The 20,834-nt window shown below is 44.3% G+C and overlaps 1 protein-coding gene across 2 annotated transcripts in view; it reads right to left on the bottom strand.

Moving 5' to 3' along the window:
• LOC136711520 (sterol 26-hydroxylase, mitochondrial) overlaps positions 1-6,041 on the bottom strand; it is a 38,914-nt gene extending 32,873 nt beyond the window's left edge. The window contains exon 1 of one of the 2 annotated variants that reach the window (XM_066687838.1): positions 5,576-6,041. In XM_066687838.1, coding sequence (XP_066543935.1) covers positions 5,576-5,806 — 231 coding nt within the window. In that variant the 5' untranslated portion in view covers positions 5,807-6,041. The remainder of the gene's footprint in view (positions 1-5,575) is intronic. The other variant, XM_066687839.1, reaches the window with a different exon arrangement.
• Between the last annotated feature and the right edge of the window lie 14,793 nt (positions 6,042-20,834).

Here is a 20,834-nt window from a genome sequence, read left to right as displayed (position 1 = left end):
GGTGCCCCGGTTTCCTCCCACCGTCCAAACACATGCAGATTAGGTTAAATGGCTGCTAAATTGCCCTGTGTGTGTGTGTGCCCAGCGATGGACTGGCGTCACGTCCTGGGTGTATTCCTGTGTTGCGCCCTATGCCCTGCTTCCCAGCCCACATGGATAAGCAGTTTCGAAAATAGATGGATGGAGGTACAAACTGGCAGTGCTTAATTTGTGCCGGATCCTGATCTCGGGTTTTGAGTGTCTGTATTCCGGTACCTATTTACGCCGATCCTGTCGCACACGTTTTGTTTCCCGTCGCCACACTAGTGATTTGAGAAAGAGTGAGAATATGTCCAGTCTGCTGTGACCCACGCCTGTCAATGCTGTCAGTTTCTTCAAGGAAAATCTCTAAAACATCCTGTTGATTTTCTATTTATAATCGTCCTCCACAATCATGACTTTTCACTGCCATGTCAATTCTGCCCTCTCACTCACATTCTCCATTCATGTCTCAGCCTAACTTAACTTTTGTTATTGTTTTTGTTTACGCCCCAACAAAATAAAACGTTCCTGATTGGTTGATTGAAGTCTTTACAACCATCAGTCATTTATTAATAATAGTTGTTCAAAAAGGCTTGACAAAGGCGAACACTATCACCATACACATCATCATTAATGTATGATCAAATTGTAACGTTGCTGGAGCGAAAGGGTTAAACAAGCACCCGGGAACTGTAGTTGAACAAGGGAAATACAGACATAGCAATGACATTGGGACATTGTTAGATATTTAAAAAATCCTTCCGGACGGAGATTAAAGGACCAAAAAACTGGATGTATGGTAACCATAAGCTAGTGTAGTTTAACTATCACCATTCATCAAATTGTCAATGTTGTTACAGAATAAAATTAATCACAGCAAGAGTATTTAAAGATCGATTTACCATAAACTGTTTTGTCTGTAGTCTGGCTGTGGCTGTGCGCATGCAGAGCGGAGCTCAGAGCACAACAGCAGCAACTGTGTGTTAAATTCATAACTCCTCACTTACCTGGATTCTTGCTGTGTGGTATACACACAAAATAGACAACTTCGGTGGTCAAATTAAGTAACGCACAACATGATCCAGAATATGAACACGGGAAACTGATGATGAATTTTACTAACATTCTGTAGTGCCAGGGGGGGCACTCAGGTGGTCAATCAGATTCCAGCAGGGGCCAGTGCCCCTGTGGCACACCCACTGACTCTGTCCCTGATAAGTATTCACTCCCCAAGGACTTTTTCACATTTTGTAATGGTACAATTTGGAATGATTATTAAAACCACATACACCTTGAAGATGCAAAATATTTGTTTGTCCCCTTCCAGCACTGCACATGTGGACGTGAGATAAAATGGGACATGGTATTTTTAAAACAACACAATGACCACAAAGGATAAGTTATTGAAATACTTCATTCAGTTTGTTTAAATGAAAAAAAATAACAAATTAAAAAAATATTTGGAACTCCAATTTCTGCTCTGCATCTGACTGCTGCCATGTATCAAGCTGCTAAACAACGGGTTTATGGACACTTGTTTCATTATGCCCTTTGATTTTTTTGCCTGGCACATCATTCATTGTAAGACCATGCTACTCTTTGTAGGACTACGGGAAGAACTTGCATAGTATAGAATAATTGTGTACTCTATTTTACAGTGATTATATTGTACTCTTGTAAATCACCTTGGATGACCCTACCCTCAATTATCCTCCTCAGTGTTGCACCACTGTATGGTTGTCTCACTCTATGCCAGCCTCTTTATATTGCCAGCCCTACTTTCTGCCCATTTCAATTCCTGCGAGAATTCGGGCTAGACCAAATAAAACCTTTGAACTACCTGTGAAATATACATTACAAATTTAGGCCTATAGCTCTTCACAGTAGCCACACTGCACTACACCTGTCCTCCAGTCTCACTTTATCAGCTCGGTTTTGGATTCCTGTAAGTTATTGAGAAATAGTTTGCTATATGGAATTCCATAATAAAATCTGAATATGCCCCAACAAAAACTGTAAATCTAAACCAGATCATTTTACCCATTGCCCTTACTAACTAAAGATATTAGGACAATCTGTATTAAAGGCATAACTCACCCTTTATCATCTGGGGTCAGTTGTACTAACAGGATCAGAAAACAGGATCAGATCCGGGCTCAATGGATCTGGATCATAAAAAGGCGTTGTATGAAGCAGATCAAGATCAGGATCCGCCGATCCGATTTTTTGATCCGTTTATTTTGAACTGTGTGGTAACTAAGGAAGTAACTAAGAAGCGATGGGTTTTTACATGCACAAATAGCCACTAAGAAAAATGTCGAGAAGGTGGAGTGCAGTTGAGGAAAAGGCACTAGCTATTGCCAAGTTGGTTCTTGGGGGCAAAATTAGCCAAGTACTGAACACAAAATTAAAACACGACACGTGGGATGAGATATTAAGGTCAGTAAATAGGTAGTCTAGATGTTCATTTCTATTGGTATCTAACATATCTATGTAGAAAAACGGGTCTTAGTTGTGAATATTCTATGTATATTTTTATATTTTATTGTCTGTTTATTATATAGAAACTGTGTAGCCTATTTATTAAACTGAATAATTCAATACCGATCTTCCATTGTATTACTGTGGGACTAAATAACCGATCAATTAAGACCAAACTTAAAAATTTGAAACAAAAAGTTGTAAGTATTGTTTTTATCTCAGTCTTTAATACATTGTTTAGTAAAGTTTATGATTTGACAATATTTGTAATTAACTTTTTTTTCTGTAGCAAAAGAGAAGATAGCTGAGACTCGCTGGACAGGGGGAGGTCCTCCACTGCCCGAAGCCCAGGGAGACATAGCGATCTTGGTGGAGATGATTGAGGGGAGGCCAAATGTAGAGGGGATTGATGTGGGAATCGAATCAGCCCTAGGTAAATACTACAGTAATAAAATACTACTGAGTAGTAATGAGTAGTATTCACTGTTGCAAATAGTTTTATTTTGGTGTTTGAGACTAAATAATTTTAGTATTAATGAAAAATATTAATTCTAATAAATCTTGTTTATTAGGACTCATTACCTCACAGGACTCACAGGTCATAATTTAATTTATTGAACAGTTACATTTTAGAGTAGCGTTAACACTATAAGTGTTAAATATCCCATAGTGTTAAATGTGAATGTAGTGCAGTGTTATTTTTTGTGTGAAAACCACACTGGAAATGTAACACTGGTGCAAGAGTAACTTCAACACTCTGTAGGGTGGGACTAAATGTTATTTGATATAGTGTTATAGCTGAACTCATATCAAACAAATTATATATATATATATATATATATATATATATATATATATATATATATATACAGTGAGGGAAAAAAAGTATTTGATCCCCTGCTGATTTTGTATGTTTGCCCACTGACAAAGAAATGATCAGTATTTTAACAGAGAGAGACAGAATAACAACAAAAAAATCCAGAAAAACGCATTTCAAAAAAGTTATAAATTGATTTGCATGCTAATGAGGGAAATAAGTATTTGATCCCCTATCAATCAGCAAGATTTCTGGCTCCCAGGTGTCTTTTATACAGGTAACGAGCTGAGATTAGGAGCACTCTCTTAAAGGGACTGCTCCTAATCTCAGCTCGTTACTTGTATAAAAGACACCTGTCCACAGAAGCAATCAATCAATCAGATTCCAAACTCTCCACCATGGCCAAGACCAAAGAGCTGTCCAAGGATGTCAGGGACAAGATTGTAGACCTACACAAGGCTGGAATGGGCTACAAGACCATCGCCAAGCAGCTTGGTGAGAAGGTGACAACAGTTGGTGCGATTATTCGCAAATGGAAGAAACACAAAATAACTGTCAGTCTCCCTCAGTCTGGGGCTCCATGCAAGATCTCACCTCGTGGAGTTTCAATGATCATGAGAACGGTGAGGAATCAGCCCAGAACTACACGGGAGGATCTTGATAATGATCTCAAGGCAGCTGGGACCATAGTCACCAAGAAAACAATTGGTAACACACTATGCCGTGAAGGACTGAAATCCTGCAGCGCCCACAAGGTCCCCCTGTGCTCAAGAAAGCACATGTACAGGCCTGTCTGAAGTTTGCCAATGAACATCTGAATGATTCAGAGGAGAACTGGGTGAAAGTGTTGTGGTCAGATGAGACCAAAATCAAGCTCTTTGGCATCAACTCAACTCGCCATGTTTGGAGGAGGAGGAATGCTGCCTATGACCCCAAGAACACCATCCCCACCGTCAAACATGGAGGTGGAAACATTATGCTTTGGGGGTGTTTTTCTGCTAAGGGGACAAGACAACTTGCACCGCATCAAAGGGACGATGGACGGGGCCATGTACCGTCAAATCTTGGGTGAGAACCTCCTTCCCTCAGCCAGGGCATTGAAAATGGGTCGTGGATGGGTATTCCAGCATGACAATAACCCAAAACACACAGCCAAGGCAACAAAGGAGTGGCTCAAGAAGAAGCACATTAAGGTCCTGGAGTGGCCTAGCCAGTCTGCAGACCTTAATCCCATAGAAAATCTGTGGAGGGAGCTGAAGGTTCAAGTTGCTAAACGTCAGCCTCAAAACCTTAATGACTTGGAGAGGATCTGCAAAGAGGAGTGGGACAAAATCCCTCCTGAGATGTGTACAAACCTGGTGGCCAACTACAAGAAACGTCTGACCTCTGTGATTGCCAACAAGGGTTTTGCCACCAAGTACTAAGTCGAAGGGGTCAAATACTTATTTCCCTCATTAACATGCAAATCAATGTATAACTTTTTTAAATGCGTTTTTCTGGATTTTTTTGTTATTATTCTGTCTCTCACTGTTAAAATACACCTACCATTAAAATTATAGAGTGATCATTTCTGTCAGTGGACAAACGTACAAAATCAGCAGGGGATCAAATACTTTTTTCCCTCACTATATATAAGATAATGGTTGAAATGTGTGATCCTCATATTTTTAATGTGAGAAAATTGCCCCCTTTTTTGCATAGGCCTATTTACAAATTAGTCTGCAAATATGGATTCCAGACTAAAATACGCTTTTTTAAAGTGGCCAAATTTGGCATATGGAAAATATGAGGATCACACAATTCTGCCATTATGTAAACAACAACAACAACAACAATAATAATAATAATATGATATGAAGTGGATGTTGAATGAATATAGACTGGCAAGAGAGAGAGCAACGAGTAACAAATCTAAACAAGTAGTTTATTTATTTAGTGATTTACGTTTCAAAATCAAAAGTGAAAATAAACACTTCTTGAAGCAGGAGACAAAGGCTAGGATTAAATCAAAACTTTGACCCCCCCCCCCCCCCTAATAGAAAACTGCAGAACTGTACTCAGTTGCGGCTTCATTTTCAGTAAAATGGCACTTTCTTCTAATCCGAAATGTAACCGCTATGATGTACAGGTTTGCTTCTATTAGCGGGTGGGTCAAAGTTTTGATTTAATCCGGACCAAAGTTCAAAGTATGTTGAATGGTATGGTTTGGAAGCACAATTGCAAGCCTTTTCCAGTGTCTCATGTCTCATGTCTTACCTGCATGGCGTGACTCCTGTCCGCGTAGCCCTTAATGAAGAGCCAGTGCGCCGTGGTGGCCAGGCTGGGTCCCGGCAGCTCCTCGATGCTCTTATACTTGCCCTGGACCGCCGCACGTTGGTGGTTTAGGTCACAAGTCCCTGATTTAAACCTACATGTCGTCTGCAAGGCTCCTGCAACAGGCAGAGTACGTACAGTAATAGAAACTGGTCGGAAAGCTAGTGCAGACATGTTGGCAATATAAGGCTTTCGGTGCAAATCTGTTCGACGCAGTTTCAAAACTCTCTGGCTTCCAGATCTGGGCAGTCTGAGTTTCCCAGTACACGCCTCCTTATTTCAACCCAGTCCAATGCGTCAAAGCGCAGATTAGTTATTGTGTAGACTGAGCAGGTTGGACACGTCTTTATTTGTAAGATACTACACAGCTAACACACATAACGTTGCCACAACGTTGTATAATTTACGGAAATTAGATTCGCGAAGTTCTGCGCAGATCTGGAGAATTCCAAGGCTCCCATTGGTGGAGGAGAACAGACCCGCGCAGAACTGTAGACATAAATTAACTTGTATTAGCCTTACATTTGAATAATATTATATTACTGCTTAATTAATGTGCTAGTGCTGATCATTCAACCGTTTTCTATTAATCTGAAAAATAAAATAATCACTGATATTTGTGTTACTTTTCCATTTGAACTGATCAACTGATCATCTGCATTTTTCAATTTTTTAGTTGCATCTTGTCTTGATTAAAATTTGAGCCACATTTGTACTGTTTGACAATCTAATTTGTTAATCTGTAAAAGGAACAGCTAACGACATATTTGGTCAGAAATCAGTGCAATCAATGTGAAATGCTGAAAAGCTTATGCATGACTAAAAATGTAAAAGTAATTTAAATATGTGGGATGCTTAGATGCTTTAGAATCTAAAGCATCCCACATATTTAAATTTAAATATATGTCATCGCGGATTGCTTGGCAGTCGATCGCGAGAAGATTTTTGGAAATTGAACAGTTAAAGTTCTCCCGGGCCGAGGTTAAAGCACAGTCACCACATCCACCCCCCGCGCACCGTAGCCAAGGGACCGAGGACCGTCATCAACGCAAATAACACAAATAACACAAATTTGCTCTCGTGGAAAAAAAAAATGTGGGCACCCCTGCTTCAGATGATCTACTACTTGAGCATTCCCAAAGTCCGCCACCAGAGGTCTCCCGTTCATCAGTATCTGTACCCGGATGCCTGCTTCTCATCATTCAATTTTAATCCCTGTCTGTGCCAGCAGCTGCAGCGCCGCCAGCTATAGACGTGAAGCTTGCTATTCCAGAGAAGTATGATGGTTCTCCCGATTGATGCGAGGGCTTTCTTTTCCAATGCGATGTGTATTTTGACACCGAGTTAGACAGTGATGACTCAGAGGGTGATGGGAGGGCACCAGAGCAACATGGTGCCCACTCCCCACAAGAACAGGGAGGTAGTTATAGTAATGTAGCGTTAAGGGGGGGGGTGTATTTTGATAGAGCATTCTAGCTCTGAGCTGATGCTCTGATCTAATGAAGACCTCTCCCTCAAAGTTATCAGATTTCCTTAGCTCATCGGCACGTGAACTGTTCTATATCAAAGTGGCAGTCTTGGGAGGATGGCACCGAGAATGGGCCAAATGGCTTGGAATCCCTGCTGTGAAATGTCTGGGGAATAGGCAAGTAGGTAATAAAAACTCTTTGAAGTGGACGAGAGCCGAAATCCCGACACAGGCCAACCGGCATTTCCAAAAGATAACATGGATTGACATCAGTCATAAATTGAGCCTCCTCCAATAGGACACTGGGGGCTGAAACCGAAATCCTATCTCACAAACTCAAAAAACAATTGTCTATTGATCTGACAGGCATTAAAAGGCAACGCACAGCATCTATCTCTCTCTCTCTCTCTCACCTCAACCGGTAACTTGCTGACACAACTCAACCTGTAGCTCTGTTGCCAGAACCGGAACCAGGAACCAACTAAGTCTTTGCCGGCAACAGAAGAGTTAAACTGGGAGAAGGAGATTGAGCCTTACGAAGAATTCTTTAAAGAACTTTATTCAGTTAAAGAACTTTAGAAACTGTGCATGCCCGCCTGTACCCATCTGAGTTTTACAGCTGGACAATTGAGTAAGTTAAATGCAATACGAAAGTGATCAGTCATTTAAATAGCTATTGAGTCTTAAGAAACTTGACCCTTGGAAACGAACAGGGCCCTGCTTTCCTCAAAGACTTTATAACTATGGTGGAAACCCTGCTTGCAAAGAAGATTTTGTGCACAACCTTGGAGCCTTCAAACCAGTGGAAAATCTGTTTGGAAACTTTCGCGAAACCCCAACTTCCAGGTGCATCGACTGAGTGGAAGTTATTGGACAAAGCCGAACCGGACTGCCTTTGTTCCAAACCACACAGACCTCATGCCGTGTGTTTTTATTTGAGCCCGAAGACAGAGAGGCCTCTCTGCGACGAAGTTCAGATAAGTTTAACAGAAAAGTTAGGGAAGAGGTTCTTCTGGGATAGATGCGACCTGTACAAACTGGACAGTCTACATCTAAACAGAAGGGGGGCTAATGCATTGCATTGAGAATCATTTAAAATAGGGACCAGGGGTGCAGGGAGTTCTGACAATGGGGGATGTTCAACTAAGTAAACAAAGGGAAACTGCTATTTGGAAAGTCCTGTTTGTACCTCAATGCCAGGAGTATACAAGCATGGCCGTATGCAGGGTTTAAAAATTACTAAGGTCCAAAAACTAAGTTTGCTAGTGGGGTTGGGAGGCGAAGAATATTGATTTCCCCGATTGGCACATGTGCATTTTAAGACGTTGGATAAGAATAGCTTTAAAACCATGTCAGTGTGCAGTAGCACACTGCCTGTCCCTTTCTTGTGTCTCCTGCCAAAGTGTAGTAAAAATAATTTACCCAATCATTTTAACCTATAGGCTTCACTGTAATTACCAAAGAACACATTTCTCTGTGGTAATTAGCCTACATTGTTTGAATGAGATCAGGTCAGTTTGTGTTTGTGCTCGCTAGTTTACAGTATGATGGATGGCCACTGTTTAATGAAGCGAGACCACGCACTGAAGCTATTTGTCAGATGATGTCTGACTGGGTGGGGATGAATCATGGCAATGAACTACAAGCAGACGACTAGTAAACTTCTCTAGTTACCTCATAACGCTTTGGCAGATTACGGTGCCTGCCCTGCCCGGTGTGTTGACATAGTAGATAGTCATATAGAGAAATCTCTATGGCTCTGAGTCCAGCACAGTGCAGCGCAAAGCCTTACCCCCAGCCCATTTCATTGGTCAATTCAAGCAAGCAGTCACTTGAGAAGGTCGGTTATCTTTGCGTTGTACGATCTTTGCGGCACCAAAGAGTTATTATTAGGCAATTATTTTATTACTTTTAATACACACCTCGAAAACAAATACAGAGGATCTCGGTGTCCTCAATGGTGGATACGGTCATGATATATAAATGTTGTGATTTGAATTTTGCACAGTTGTACTTTCAGTGATATTTCAGTATTTATTCTGAATGTTTAAATGCTGCTCAAATATATACTTTTTTCATTTAAAAGAGTTTCACTAAATAAAAGGAAGCAGCATTATTGCATAAGTCATGTTGTTGTGGGCTTTGTATTTTTTCCTTTAAGGAGAATTTGTTTCACATTGAATCCATACATATGGCATATTAACAGCTTAGTAGTAAACAAAAATATCTGATTGGTATCGGTATCGGCAGATAGTAAAGGTTGAGGTATCGGTCAGACGTTAATACTAAATATTTTAATTACGCTTGTTGCACCAACAATGTATTGTAGCGCCCGCTGCGCTGGCGTAGTTGAAGCAGAGGCAAACACTGGAACAGAACAGCAAATGCTCTTTATTGAGCTGCAAAAGCAGCACTTCTGCACATGCACTTACTATTTATTGGGTAAAGTACTTTACTTTACTTTACTTTACTTTACTTTACTTTACTTTACTTTACTTTACTTTACTTTACTTTAATTTTAATTATGATTATTTATTTTTTTAAATCAATCCTAAAATCACTTAACATTTTTAAAATCTTAACGTGATTAAAATGAACCAAAATACAAGAACTCAAATAAACATGTGCAATAAATCAATCAAACAATGAACTTTGTGATAAAAAGGCAATACTGCCAAATGAAACACCATTAAACAATAAGGTCAAATGCATTGAAATTGACTGAAAATGCACCAGATAAAACAAAAAACAAATAAAACAATAAAATAAAGACAAACCAAAACAATCTGATGCATTTAAAATTTAAATCCAAACGGTCAATGCATTTGACAAAATAACAGAATAAAACAACCAAAAAACCCAAACAAAACAAGTGCATTTAAAATCAAGACATTCTTTAAAATCAATTAAAATTCATTTTTAAAATCATTTTTAAAAGCAATCAATCATTAAAAGAGGTTAAAAGATCTCGGACTCGGGCTCCAGCAGGGGGAACTGACCATCCCTGGAGGTGGGTCCCATCATGGGATCCTGAGCTCCCCCAGATCTTGTATATGCCAGTTCTTATAGGCTTCCTCCTTGCCCCTCTGATGGACCTCCAGATTGACGTAGTCCCTCACGAGCACCATGCCCCTCCGCGCGATGACAATCGGGTCCAGCTCCTGCTTATTGAATAGACAGATATTCCGTCCCTCCCACAGGGCCTGCTTCACTGCGCAGACGACACGCCACCAGCACCTCAGGGTGGAAGATGTTAATCCCCTGGCAGGACCGTATAAGATCTGCTGGGCGGTCGCCCGCGCAGGAACGGCAAACAGGAACAGAGAAAACAGGAGCCAGACCCTGTACGCGGAGGGGCACTCTCTAAAGATGTGAGCCTCCGTCTCCTTCCCCAGGCAACCCTTATAGGGGCAGGTGTCATAAGGAGCTATGCCCCTTCTGTGCATGAACACTCGGGTGGGGAGACACCGACTCACAGCCATCCAGGAGACATCTTTCTGTGTATTCGTGAGGCAAACGTGCGTAACGTTAGCCCAGATAAACCAGCAGGTTTCGGGAGGGAAATCTTCTATCCGGCTGGTCTCCTGGGTAGATCTCATCTGGCTACAGATGGTCTTATAATCCCAGGAGGCCAGCACGACTTTATGGAGGTCTACTTCGAGCGCAAAGGCTCGGAGCGCCCTGTAGAACAGCGGGGGATCCCACGAGTGCGGCCTGGTGTTATCCATGGCGCAGAGGCCGAATGGTCTCAGGCTGCTGGCAAAATAAAAGCAGTTCATGAAACTCACTTTCTTGCCAGCAGCCTGGATGTTCTTGACCACATAGGCCAGCCCCTGCGCCTTTATCAGCCGCACAACGTCCGGGACCCCCCTGCCTCCAGGGTACCCTTCACCATCTGCACTCTTTTCAGCCTCTCCATTTTGCTCCCCCAGACAAACCGAAATATAATTCGGGTCACTAGTTTTGCGATGACCTTGTCTGGGGGGAAGATCATTCCTACGTAGAGGAGTATCGGGAAGAGGATGGCCTTTACGACCAGCACCTTACCAGCCATCGTCAAGGTCCTTGTGCTCCAGCCGTGGATCTTCTTTTGGACCTTAGATATGGCCTCCTCCCAGCTCCGGGTGCCCGTGTTGGTCCCGCCGATCGTGATCCCCAGAACCTTGATAAACGGCTTCACAGGGAACACGGTCGGCGGGCCCCGGCCGACAGGCCATGCCCTGGAGAGGTAGACCTCGCTCTTGGCCTTGTTGACAGCGGCCCCCGTCGCCCTGCAGAAGCCGTCCAGCAGTTCCTCGACCCTGGCCACGGACGGAGCATCCGTGCAAACCACGGCCACGTCGTCCATGTAGGCCAGGGCCTTCAGTTGCTCTCCGCCGGAACCCGGGAGATAGAAACCTGTCACCCGGACGTCCCCGCGGATCGCCTGCATGAACGGCTCCAGACAGAGGACGTACAGCAGGGCCGACAGGGGACAACCCTGCCGGACCCCCGACCTGACCGGAAATGGTTCGGTCAGGTGGCGGTTCACAAGGACCCTGCTGCTTAGACCGCTGTAAATGATCTTAACCCATTTCCTCAGGCCAAGAGCGAGACCCATCCTCTCCATGACGAGCTGCAGGTATTCGTGGCCCACTCTGTTGAAGGCTTTCTCCTGGTCCAAACTGATTAGGACCAGGGGAAGGCCTCTCTCGTTCGAGTAGGCCACGACATCCCTGAGCAGCATGGCGTTGTCGGCCGCCGATCTCCCCCGGGCACCACAGACCTGGTCGGGACCCACGACTTGAGGGAGTGGCCGCTGCAGCCGGAGCGTCAGTGCTTTGGCCAGTATCTTGTAGTCGGTGCACAGGAGGCTGACCGGCCGCCAGTTCCTCAGATCCTTTTGGTCTCTCTTCTTGTGAAGAAGGGAGAGGATACTCTTCTTCATAGAAGGGGCCAATCTGCCCTCTCTGTACATCGACCCCAAGACCTGGGCCAGATCTTCTTTAAGCACCTCCCAAAAGATCTTATAGAACTCAGCAGGTATCCCGTCGGGACCCGGTGTCCTTCCAGAGTTAAGACTCTTTATCACCTTAGAGAGTTCAGTGGTGGTGATCTCTGGATCCTCCTCCTCCTCCTCGTCCCCCTCATTGCGGGACTCCAACAGGGACAGAAAATGATGGATCAGATTTTGATCCACCACCTTCTGATCATACAACTCCCTGTAGAAATCCCGCACCACTGTCTCAACAGCCTCTCTGCCCTCCACCTCTTGCCCCGAGGAGTCGATCATGGAGGACATTGCAGGCTGCCTCTCCTTCGTTTTCTTGAAGAAGAAGCGGCTGCATTTCTCATCGTCCTCCATGATGCGGACCCTGGAAAGGACCTTGATCTTCTCTTGCTCCTCCCGATAGAGGGCGGAGAGACTCAGTTTGACCCGAGCCACCTCCTCAGCTAGGTCGAAGCCTCTGAGCTGTAAAAGACTCAGGCGCTGGAGGCGGGCGTTTAGATGGGAATATCTCGCCCGCCTCTCACGAGCTTTCCGTTTCCCCAGCTGAATGAAGTAGCCCTTGGTCCTTTTCTTCACCATCTCCCACCACTCTATGGGAGAATCAAAAAGGTCCTTCAGGGTCCTCCACTCCTCAAGGTGTCTGCTAAAGGTCTTAATAACACAAGGGTCATCGAGCAGGGAGGTGTTGAGCTTCCAGACCCCAGGCCCCGACTCCCGTGTGCTCGGGATGAGCACCTCTGTCGTCAGGAGCCTGTGGTCTGAAAAGAAGACCGCCTCCGAAGACATGGTTGAAGCGTTCGACAAGGCCATCGCTTTGCGGGTGCAGCGGGGTGGTCCGGGTCTTATGCACTCTTAAGACTTTGCATACTTCCCGGAACACACTTGCTTCGAAATTCCTCCCCTGGTCACTGTATAGTTCTTCTGGTGCACCGAACCAGCTGAACATTTCATTGACCAAGCAGTTGGCCACAGTGATGGTCAGGAACTGCATATGCCTCCGGCCACTTGGTAAAATAATCCATGGCCACGAGTACAAAACGGTTCCAAGCATCAGTCCGGGGGAAGGGGCCCAGGACATCGACCCCCACCCGCTGCATCGGAGCCCCCACCTGGTACTGATGAAGCGGTGCATGCGTGTGGTCTATGGGTCCCTTCTGGGCAGTACAAGTGTCACAGCAGTGGCAGTACAGTTCCATGTCTTTCCGGCAGCCAGCCCAGTAGAACTTCTCCCGGAGGCGCTGCAGGGTCTTGTTGACGCCGAAGTGTCCCACTCCAATTGCTCCATGCACGCTGCTCAACATGGCAGTGTGCAGAGCTTTAGGAACCAAAAGCTGCCATCGAATCAGGTCCCGACCTGGCTCCCTCCAGGCTCAGTAAAGCAGTCCACACCGTACTACCACGCTGCTCCATCGCGAGTAGAGCGCTTTTACCTCCGGGGAGGACGCCGACACCTGGTTCCAGGCTGGCCACTGCTGAGAGGTTACCCAGCTTCGCACTTCAGTCAGTACTGGATCAGAGGCCTGCACTTCTTTTAGTTCTGCGTTGGTGAGAGAGCAAATCCCTTCTCCCTCAGCAGCAGCCCCGGCCCTTACCAGCTCTGTCGCACTCCGTTGCTCCTCCTTGTCTTCCAGCCGGGTGCAAGAACAGCAGTCTTCCTGGTCACAGGGTCGACAGGAAAGGGCATCCACATTGGAGTGGAGGCGGCCAGCACGGTGCTCGATGGTGAAGTGGTAGTCTTGCAGTATCTCAATCCAGCGTGCCACCTGCCCTTAGGTTCTCGAAAGTGGAGAAGCCAGGTGAGGGACGCATGATCAGTTCGGAGCTTGAAGGGTCGGCCATACAGGTACGGGTGGAAATGGCGGACCACCTGTACCACAGCCAGGAGCTCTCTTCTCGTCACGCAGTAGTTGCGCTCCGGTCAGCTAAGGGCTTTGCTGTAGTATGCCACCACTCTCTCACCTTCAGGTCCCTCTTGCGACAACACTGCGCCGATCCCCACATCACTTGCGTCGGTGTCCAGCACACACTCGGAACGGGGCACAGCAGCTAACACCCGCTCCATGAGGTGCTCAAAAGTAGCCGGCGCATTACAGAGACCAAATGGCATGACCACAAACTGCTACAGTCCCTGCCTGATGGAAAAGGCCGTCTTCGGCCTGGCCTCTGGGGCAAGTCCCACTTGCCAGTAGCCACTGTGGAGGTCCAAGGAGCTAAACCAACGTGACCCTGTGATGTAATCCAGGGCATCATCAATGCGTGGCAATGGGTATGAGTCCTTGCAGGTCACATTGTTCAGCTCCCAGTAATCAATGCAGAACCACCACGATCCATCCTTCTTTTTAACCAGGACGGCTGGGGCAGACCATGGACTGTCTGAAGGTTCAATGACCCCCGCAGTGGCCATCTCCCTGATCTTCTGCTCAGCAGCCTCTCTCTTTCCCGGTGCCATTCGGCGCGGTCGCAGTCGAATCGGGGCCGCCGAACCAGTGTCAATATGGTGTTGTACTAAATCTGTACAGCTACAGTCCTCATCCTTCGCAGCAAAAGTGTCCTTGAACTCCATCAGCAATATCCTCAGCTGTTCCTGTTCTTCTTCTGTAAGGCCTTCGCTGCTCCTCTGCCAAAGCTCCTGCACGGCCTAGCAGGTCTCCCCTGAAGGTTGGACTCTGGGAACTCCCTCCCCGGGTGGGGTGCTGTCATCTGTTTCAGGACTGGTTTGGCCACCATCCCCCCAGTGTTGCTGTCGGACTGTCGTAACTATGCCCAGCGTTAATGATGGTTAAGTCTGGCTTATGAAATATCTGTTCATGTGAATACAATGTATATGTAAATAAATCCACTAATTGTTTTTTAGTGTAGACTGCATACATTTCCAAAAAGAGGAAAACTAACTTTACAGACACAGAAATTCGTACACTAATTGATTTATATAACACAAATAAATCCATTCTGGCAGCGAAACAAAACAATACAGTTACAAACAAGCGAAAACAGGAAATGTGGAAGGAAATAACCAATTTGAGTGCTGCGATGAGCATCGTAGTGTTGAAGAAATTAGGAAAAAATGGAAGGACCTTTTAGCATGAGCTAAAAAAGACATGAGTGCTCGGAAATACCCTGCAACTGGTGGAGGACCATTGCCTAAAATATCTATTTATAGCGACACAATAATTGACATATTTGGAGAAGATTCTCCATCATTTACTGGTTTGGTTGGTGTTGACAGTGGCATTCAAGATGACAGCGAAAACGGCCTGGCTTCTCTCGAAAGTGATGCTATTGTCGTCGAAATGACACAAGCAGGTGTGATATTTATCAGCTCCATTTATAAAGTATATTAAACGGATCATATGCAGGCTACCACGTAACATTCACATTACGCTGCAAGTAATCTACTCAGTTGGAATTCGCCTACTGTAACTTTCTTATGTTTATGTAATTGCTTAAATTTATGGCACAGTCCCAACCCTCTACAATTTTAGTTAACACACTGGAAACATTTGTTAAAGAACAACAAGAACAATTGCGACTTGCCTTTTTCTCTTATGACAGCGAGCATGTTTGAATTTAATATAACCCTCCCACTGTTTACCTGCTCCCTACACCAGTAGTTAAAAAGGGTTAAGCTTACTTTATTGCTGCCACCTAATGGACTGGAGAGTTCATGATATTGTATTGTCTATTATTGCCAAAAAAGTATACATTTTAGCAATTGCCACTCACTAAAGTGATACAAATGTAGCACCCATGGCACAGCTGGCTGCAACCAAATGCAAACCTACCGTCTAATGTAATGTTGTAGTCTATATACGATTTTTAATAATTGCTACTTTTTGTAAAAAAAATATATATACAGTGGGGGAAAAAAGTATTTGATCCCCTGCTGATTTTGTATGTTTCCCCACTGACAAAGAAATGATCAGTCTATAATTTTAATGGTAGGTGTATTTTAGCAGTGAGAGACAGAATAACAACAAACAAATCCAGAAAAATGCATTTCAAAAAAGTTATAAATTGATTTGCATGTTAATGTGGGAAATAAGTATTTGACCCCTTCAACTTAGTACTTGGTGGCAAAACCCTTGTTGGCAATCACAGAGGTCAGACGTTTCTTGTAGTTGGCCACCAGGTTTGTACACATCTCAGGAGGGATTTTGTCCCACTCCTCTTTGCAGATCCTCTCCAAGTCATTAAGGTTTCGAGACTGACGTTTGGCAACTCGAACCTTCAGCTCCCCCCACAGATTTTCTATGGGATAAGGTCTGGAGACTGGCTAGGCCACTCCAGGACCTTAATGTGCTTCTTCTTGAGCCACTTCTATGTTGCCTTGGCTGTGTGTTTTGGGTCATTGTCATGCTGGAATGCCCATCCACGACCCATTTTCAATGCCCTGGCTAAGGGAAGGAGGTTTTCACCCAAGATTTTACGGTACATGGCCCCGTCCATCGTCACTTTGATGTGGTGCAGTTGTCCTGTCCCCTTAACAGAAAAACACCCCCAAAGCATAAGGTTTCCACCTCCATGTTTGACAGTGGGGATGGTGTTCTTGGGGTCATTCCTCCTCCTCCAAACACGGCGAGTTGAGATGATGCCAAAGAGCTTGATTTTGGTCTCATCTGACCACAACACTTTCACCCATTTCTCCTCTGAATCATTCAGATGTTCATTGGCAAACTTCAGACGGGCCTGTACATGTGCTTTCTTGAGCAGGGGGGCCTTGCGGGCGCTGCAGGATTTCAGTCCTTCACGGCATAGTGTGTTACCAATTGTTTTCTTGGTGACTATGGTCCCAGCTGCCTTGAGATCATTAACAAGTTAGTTAGTTCTGGGCTGATTCCTCATCGTTCTCATGATCATTGAAACTCCACGAGGTGAGATCTTGCATGGAGCCCCAGACTGAGGGAGACTGACAGTTATTTTGTGTTTCTTCCATTTGCGAATAATCGCACCAACTGTTGTCACCTTCTCACCAAGCTGCTTAGCGATGGTCTTGTAGCCCATTCCAGCCTTGTATAGGTCTACAATCTTGTCCCTGACATCCTTGGACAGCTCTTTGGTCTTGGCCATGGTGGAGAGTTTGGAATCTGATTGATTGATTGCTTCTGTGGACAGGTGTCTTTTATACAGGTAATGAGCTGAGATTAGGAGCACTCGCTTAAAGGGAGTGCTCCTGATCTCAGCTCGTTACCTGTATAAAAGACACCTGGGAGCCAGAAATCTTGCTGATTGATTGGGGATCAAATACTTATTTCCCTCATTAACATGCAAATCAATTTATAACTTTTTTGAAATGCATTTTTCTGGATTTTTTTGTTGTTATTCTGTCTCTCACTGTTAAAATACACCTACTATTAAAATTATAGACTGATCATTTCTTTGTCAGTGGGCAAACGTACAAAATCAGCAGGGGATCAAATACTTTTTTCCCCTCACTGTATATATACACTCACCTAAAGGATTATTAGGAACACCTGTTCAATTTCTCATTAATGCAATTATCTAACCAACCAATCACATGGCAGTTGCTTCAATGCATTTAGGGGTGTGGTCCTGGTCAAGACAATCTCCTGAACTCCAAACTGAATGTCTGAATGGGAAAGAAAGGTGATTTAAGCAATTTTGAGCGTGGCATGGTTGTTGGTGCCAGACGGGCCGGTCTGAGTATTTCACAATCTGCTCAGTTACTGGGATTTTCACGCACAACCATTTCTAGGATTTACAAAGAATGGTGTGAAAAGGGAAAAACATCCAGTATGCGGCAGTTCTGTGGGCGAAAATGCCTTGTTGATGCTAGAGGTCAGAGGAGAATGGGCCGACTGATTCAAGCTGATAGAAGAGCAACTTTGACTGAAATAACCACTCGTTACAACCGAGGTATGCAGCAAAGCATTTGTGAAGCCACAACACGTACAACCTTGAGGCGGATGGGCTACAACAGCAGAAGACCCCACCGGGTACCACTCATCTCCACTACAAATAGGAAAAAGAGGCTACAATTTGCACAAGCTCACCAAAATTGGACAGTTGAAGACTGGAAAAATGTTGCCTGGTCTGATGAGTCTCGATTTCTGTTGAGACATTCAGATGGTAGAGTCAGAGTTTGGCGTAAACAGAATGAGAACATGGATCCATCATGCCTTGTTACCACTGTGCAGGCTGGTGGTGGTGGTGTAATGGTGTGGGGGATGTTTTCTTGGCACACTTTAGGCCCCTTAATGCCAATTGGGCATCGTTTAAATGCCACGGCCTACCTGAGCATTGTTTCTGACCATGTCCATCCCTTTATGACCACCATGTACCCATCCTCTGATGGCTACTTCCAGCAGGATAACGCACCATGTCACAAAGGTCGAATCATTTCAAATTGGTTTCTTGAACATGACAATGAGTTCACTGTACTAAACTGGTCCCCACAGTCACCAGATCTCAACCCAATAGAGCATCTTTGGGATGTGGTGGAACGGGAGCTTCGTGCCCTGGATGTGCATCCCACAAATCTCCATCAACTGCAAGATGCTATCCTATCAATATGGGCCAACATTTCTAAAGAATGCTTTCAGCACCTTGTTGAATCAATGCCACGTAGAATTAAGGCAGTTCTGAAGGCGAAAGGGGGTCAAACACAGTATTAGTATGGTGTTCCTAATAATCCTTTAGGTGAGTGTATATATATATATATATATTCATCTTGAGCTGAGGCTTGGATTCGAAAGTGTGTACCATCGATGCAGCCAATTATGCCGGGGATTCCAGATTTCTGCTTGAACTTCTGCTTCATAGCTGCAGTGTCTCAGTCAGGTGGGTGAGACATATACCTGTTCATCCGTCGATGCAGCACCAGCGAAACTCGGCGAATTGCACGACAGGCGGTCATCCTGTGAACGTTTATCATGTCTCCCATTGTATTTTGAAAGGCACCGTTGGCATAATATCGTAGCGCTATCATTGTTTGCATTGCTGGGGGAACTGCGTCGTTCCGATCAGACCCGTGTTGAATATCAGTTGATATTTCCTCAATTAATTAAATTAATTCTTTACAATAAAAACGAAACCTTTCAAACAATTCCTGGTTGTCATATTTATCTAAAGGATTGTTTCAATCTCTTAGCACTCGTTCACGCCTAAGAGCTTGCTGGTATTGTAACCCATGTACTAAACGTAGCACATTTTTTTATTTAACGTTATTGATTTAATTTACTGAATTGATATGCACGTTGATTTTACATTCTATTTGTTGTTTTAAATAGTATCACCTGGGACTAAATCCTTACGTCTACTCTTTATGAGGCATAGGACTTAAGCCCAGGTGTAACTCAAGCAAAGAGGTACGTCCAGGTGGTGCACTAGGTGTACATTTTCAGTAGGCTTATTTATAGTTTTAAATCGGACGTAGCCTAAAGCCAGGCCTACGTCCAGCTGGTGTACTTCACTCCAGATCTTTTATTCAAAAGTTTAACCCACAAAGATTCTGTTTCATTACTAGTATCTAATTTGAGTCCTTCTGTCTCAATGTAATTTCTGACATATAATGCTACCCCACCGCCTCTTCGATTTTGCCTGTCTCTCCTAAACTGTGTGTATCCTTTCAACTTATATTCATCCCCATCATTTTCTGTAAGCCATGTTTCTGTCACTCATACAACATCATAGTCACATGCCAGCACTGTGGCTTCTTGGTCTAACATCTTTGTTCCTTATACCCCTGGCATTGAGGTACAAACATTTCAGGACTTTCCTACTAGCAGTTTCCGTTTGTTTTCTTTCCTTAGTAGAACATCTCCCATTGTCAGAGCTCCCTGCCTCCCTGGTCTCCGGTTTATAAGATTCTCAATTACTCTGCACATACGCTCTCCCAATGCATTACCCTGTCCTGCTTAGATGTAGACTGTCAGGTTTATACAGGTCCCATTTATCCCAGAAGAAAGACCAATGCTCCATAAATCTAAAACCATCTTCCCTACACCAAGATTTCAACCATGTGTTAAACTTTCTAATCTCTGCCCATCTCCCTGGCCATGTACGATGTACTGGGAGTATTTTGGAGAAAACTACTATGTAGGTTATGCTCTTCAGTTTCTTTCCTAACTCTTTAAATTTGTCTTGCAGAACCTCTGCCCTTCCTAACAACAGTTTGGAGTTGTATGGGTTTGGTGACTTCACCCTACACCTCATATGCCCCATTCAAAACCATAAAATCCCAACAGAAATCTGTTGATCGGTGTAGCTACAAATGGAAAACAGAATGGAGCTTTTTCCTAACTGTTACACTATATTGTTCTACCCATGTGTTTATGCAGTGTATCTACATTAGATATTAATAAATAGAATATGAAGAATGCAGTTGAAAAACTCAGGAGCTTTCAGGAGACTTTACACAGCTGATACTAACTGAATGATTAAACAACTTAGTGGCTAGATTCTACACAGCTGTGTGAAATTCATTGCCAGACAGTTTGTGCGCATATCCTGTTCCAAATAGTCAGTGAGCTTCTCTAAACAAACCCTCACCTCCTTTCTGTTTATTGGCCTGTCCAACCTTTCCCCTGTGTCTCAGACCCTCTGTGCACCAGCCTTGCCCGTCTCAATCTCTGCACCACTCCATATTCCATATAGCCCAGCTTTGTGAAGCAGTCAGGAAATAGTTGACATATGGACATATTCTCCCATCCTTGCCGTGGAACTCTGCAGCTCCTTCAGATGTACCAATGACTTTTTGGTGGCTTCTCTGACCACCGATCTCCTTG

Source organism: Amia ocellicauda, chromosome 16 (genome assembly GCF_036373705.1).
Source record: "Amia ocellicauda isolate fAmiCal2 chromosome 16, fAmiCal2.hap1, whole genome shotgun sequence".
Lineage (NCBI taxonomy): Eukaryota > Metazoa > Chordata > Actinopteri > Amiiformes > Amiidae > Amia > Amia ocellicauda.
This window is presented reverse-complemented; position numbering and strand designations above follow the sequence as displayed.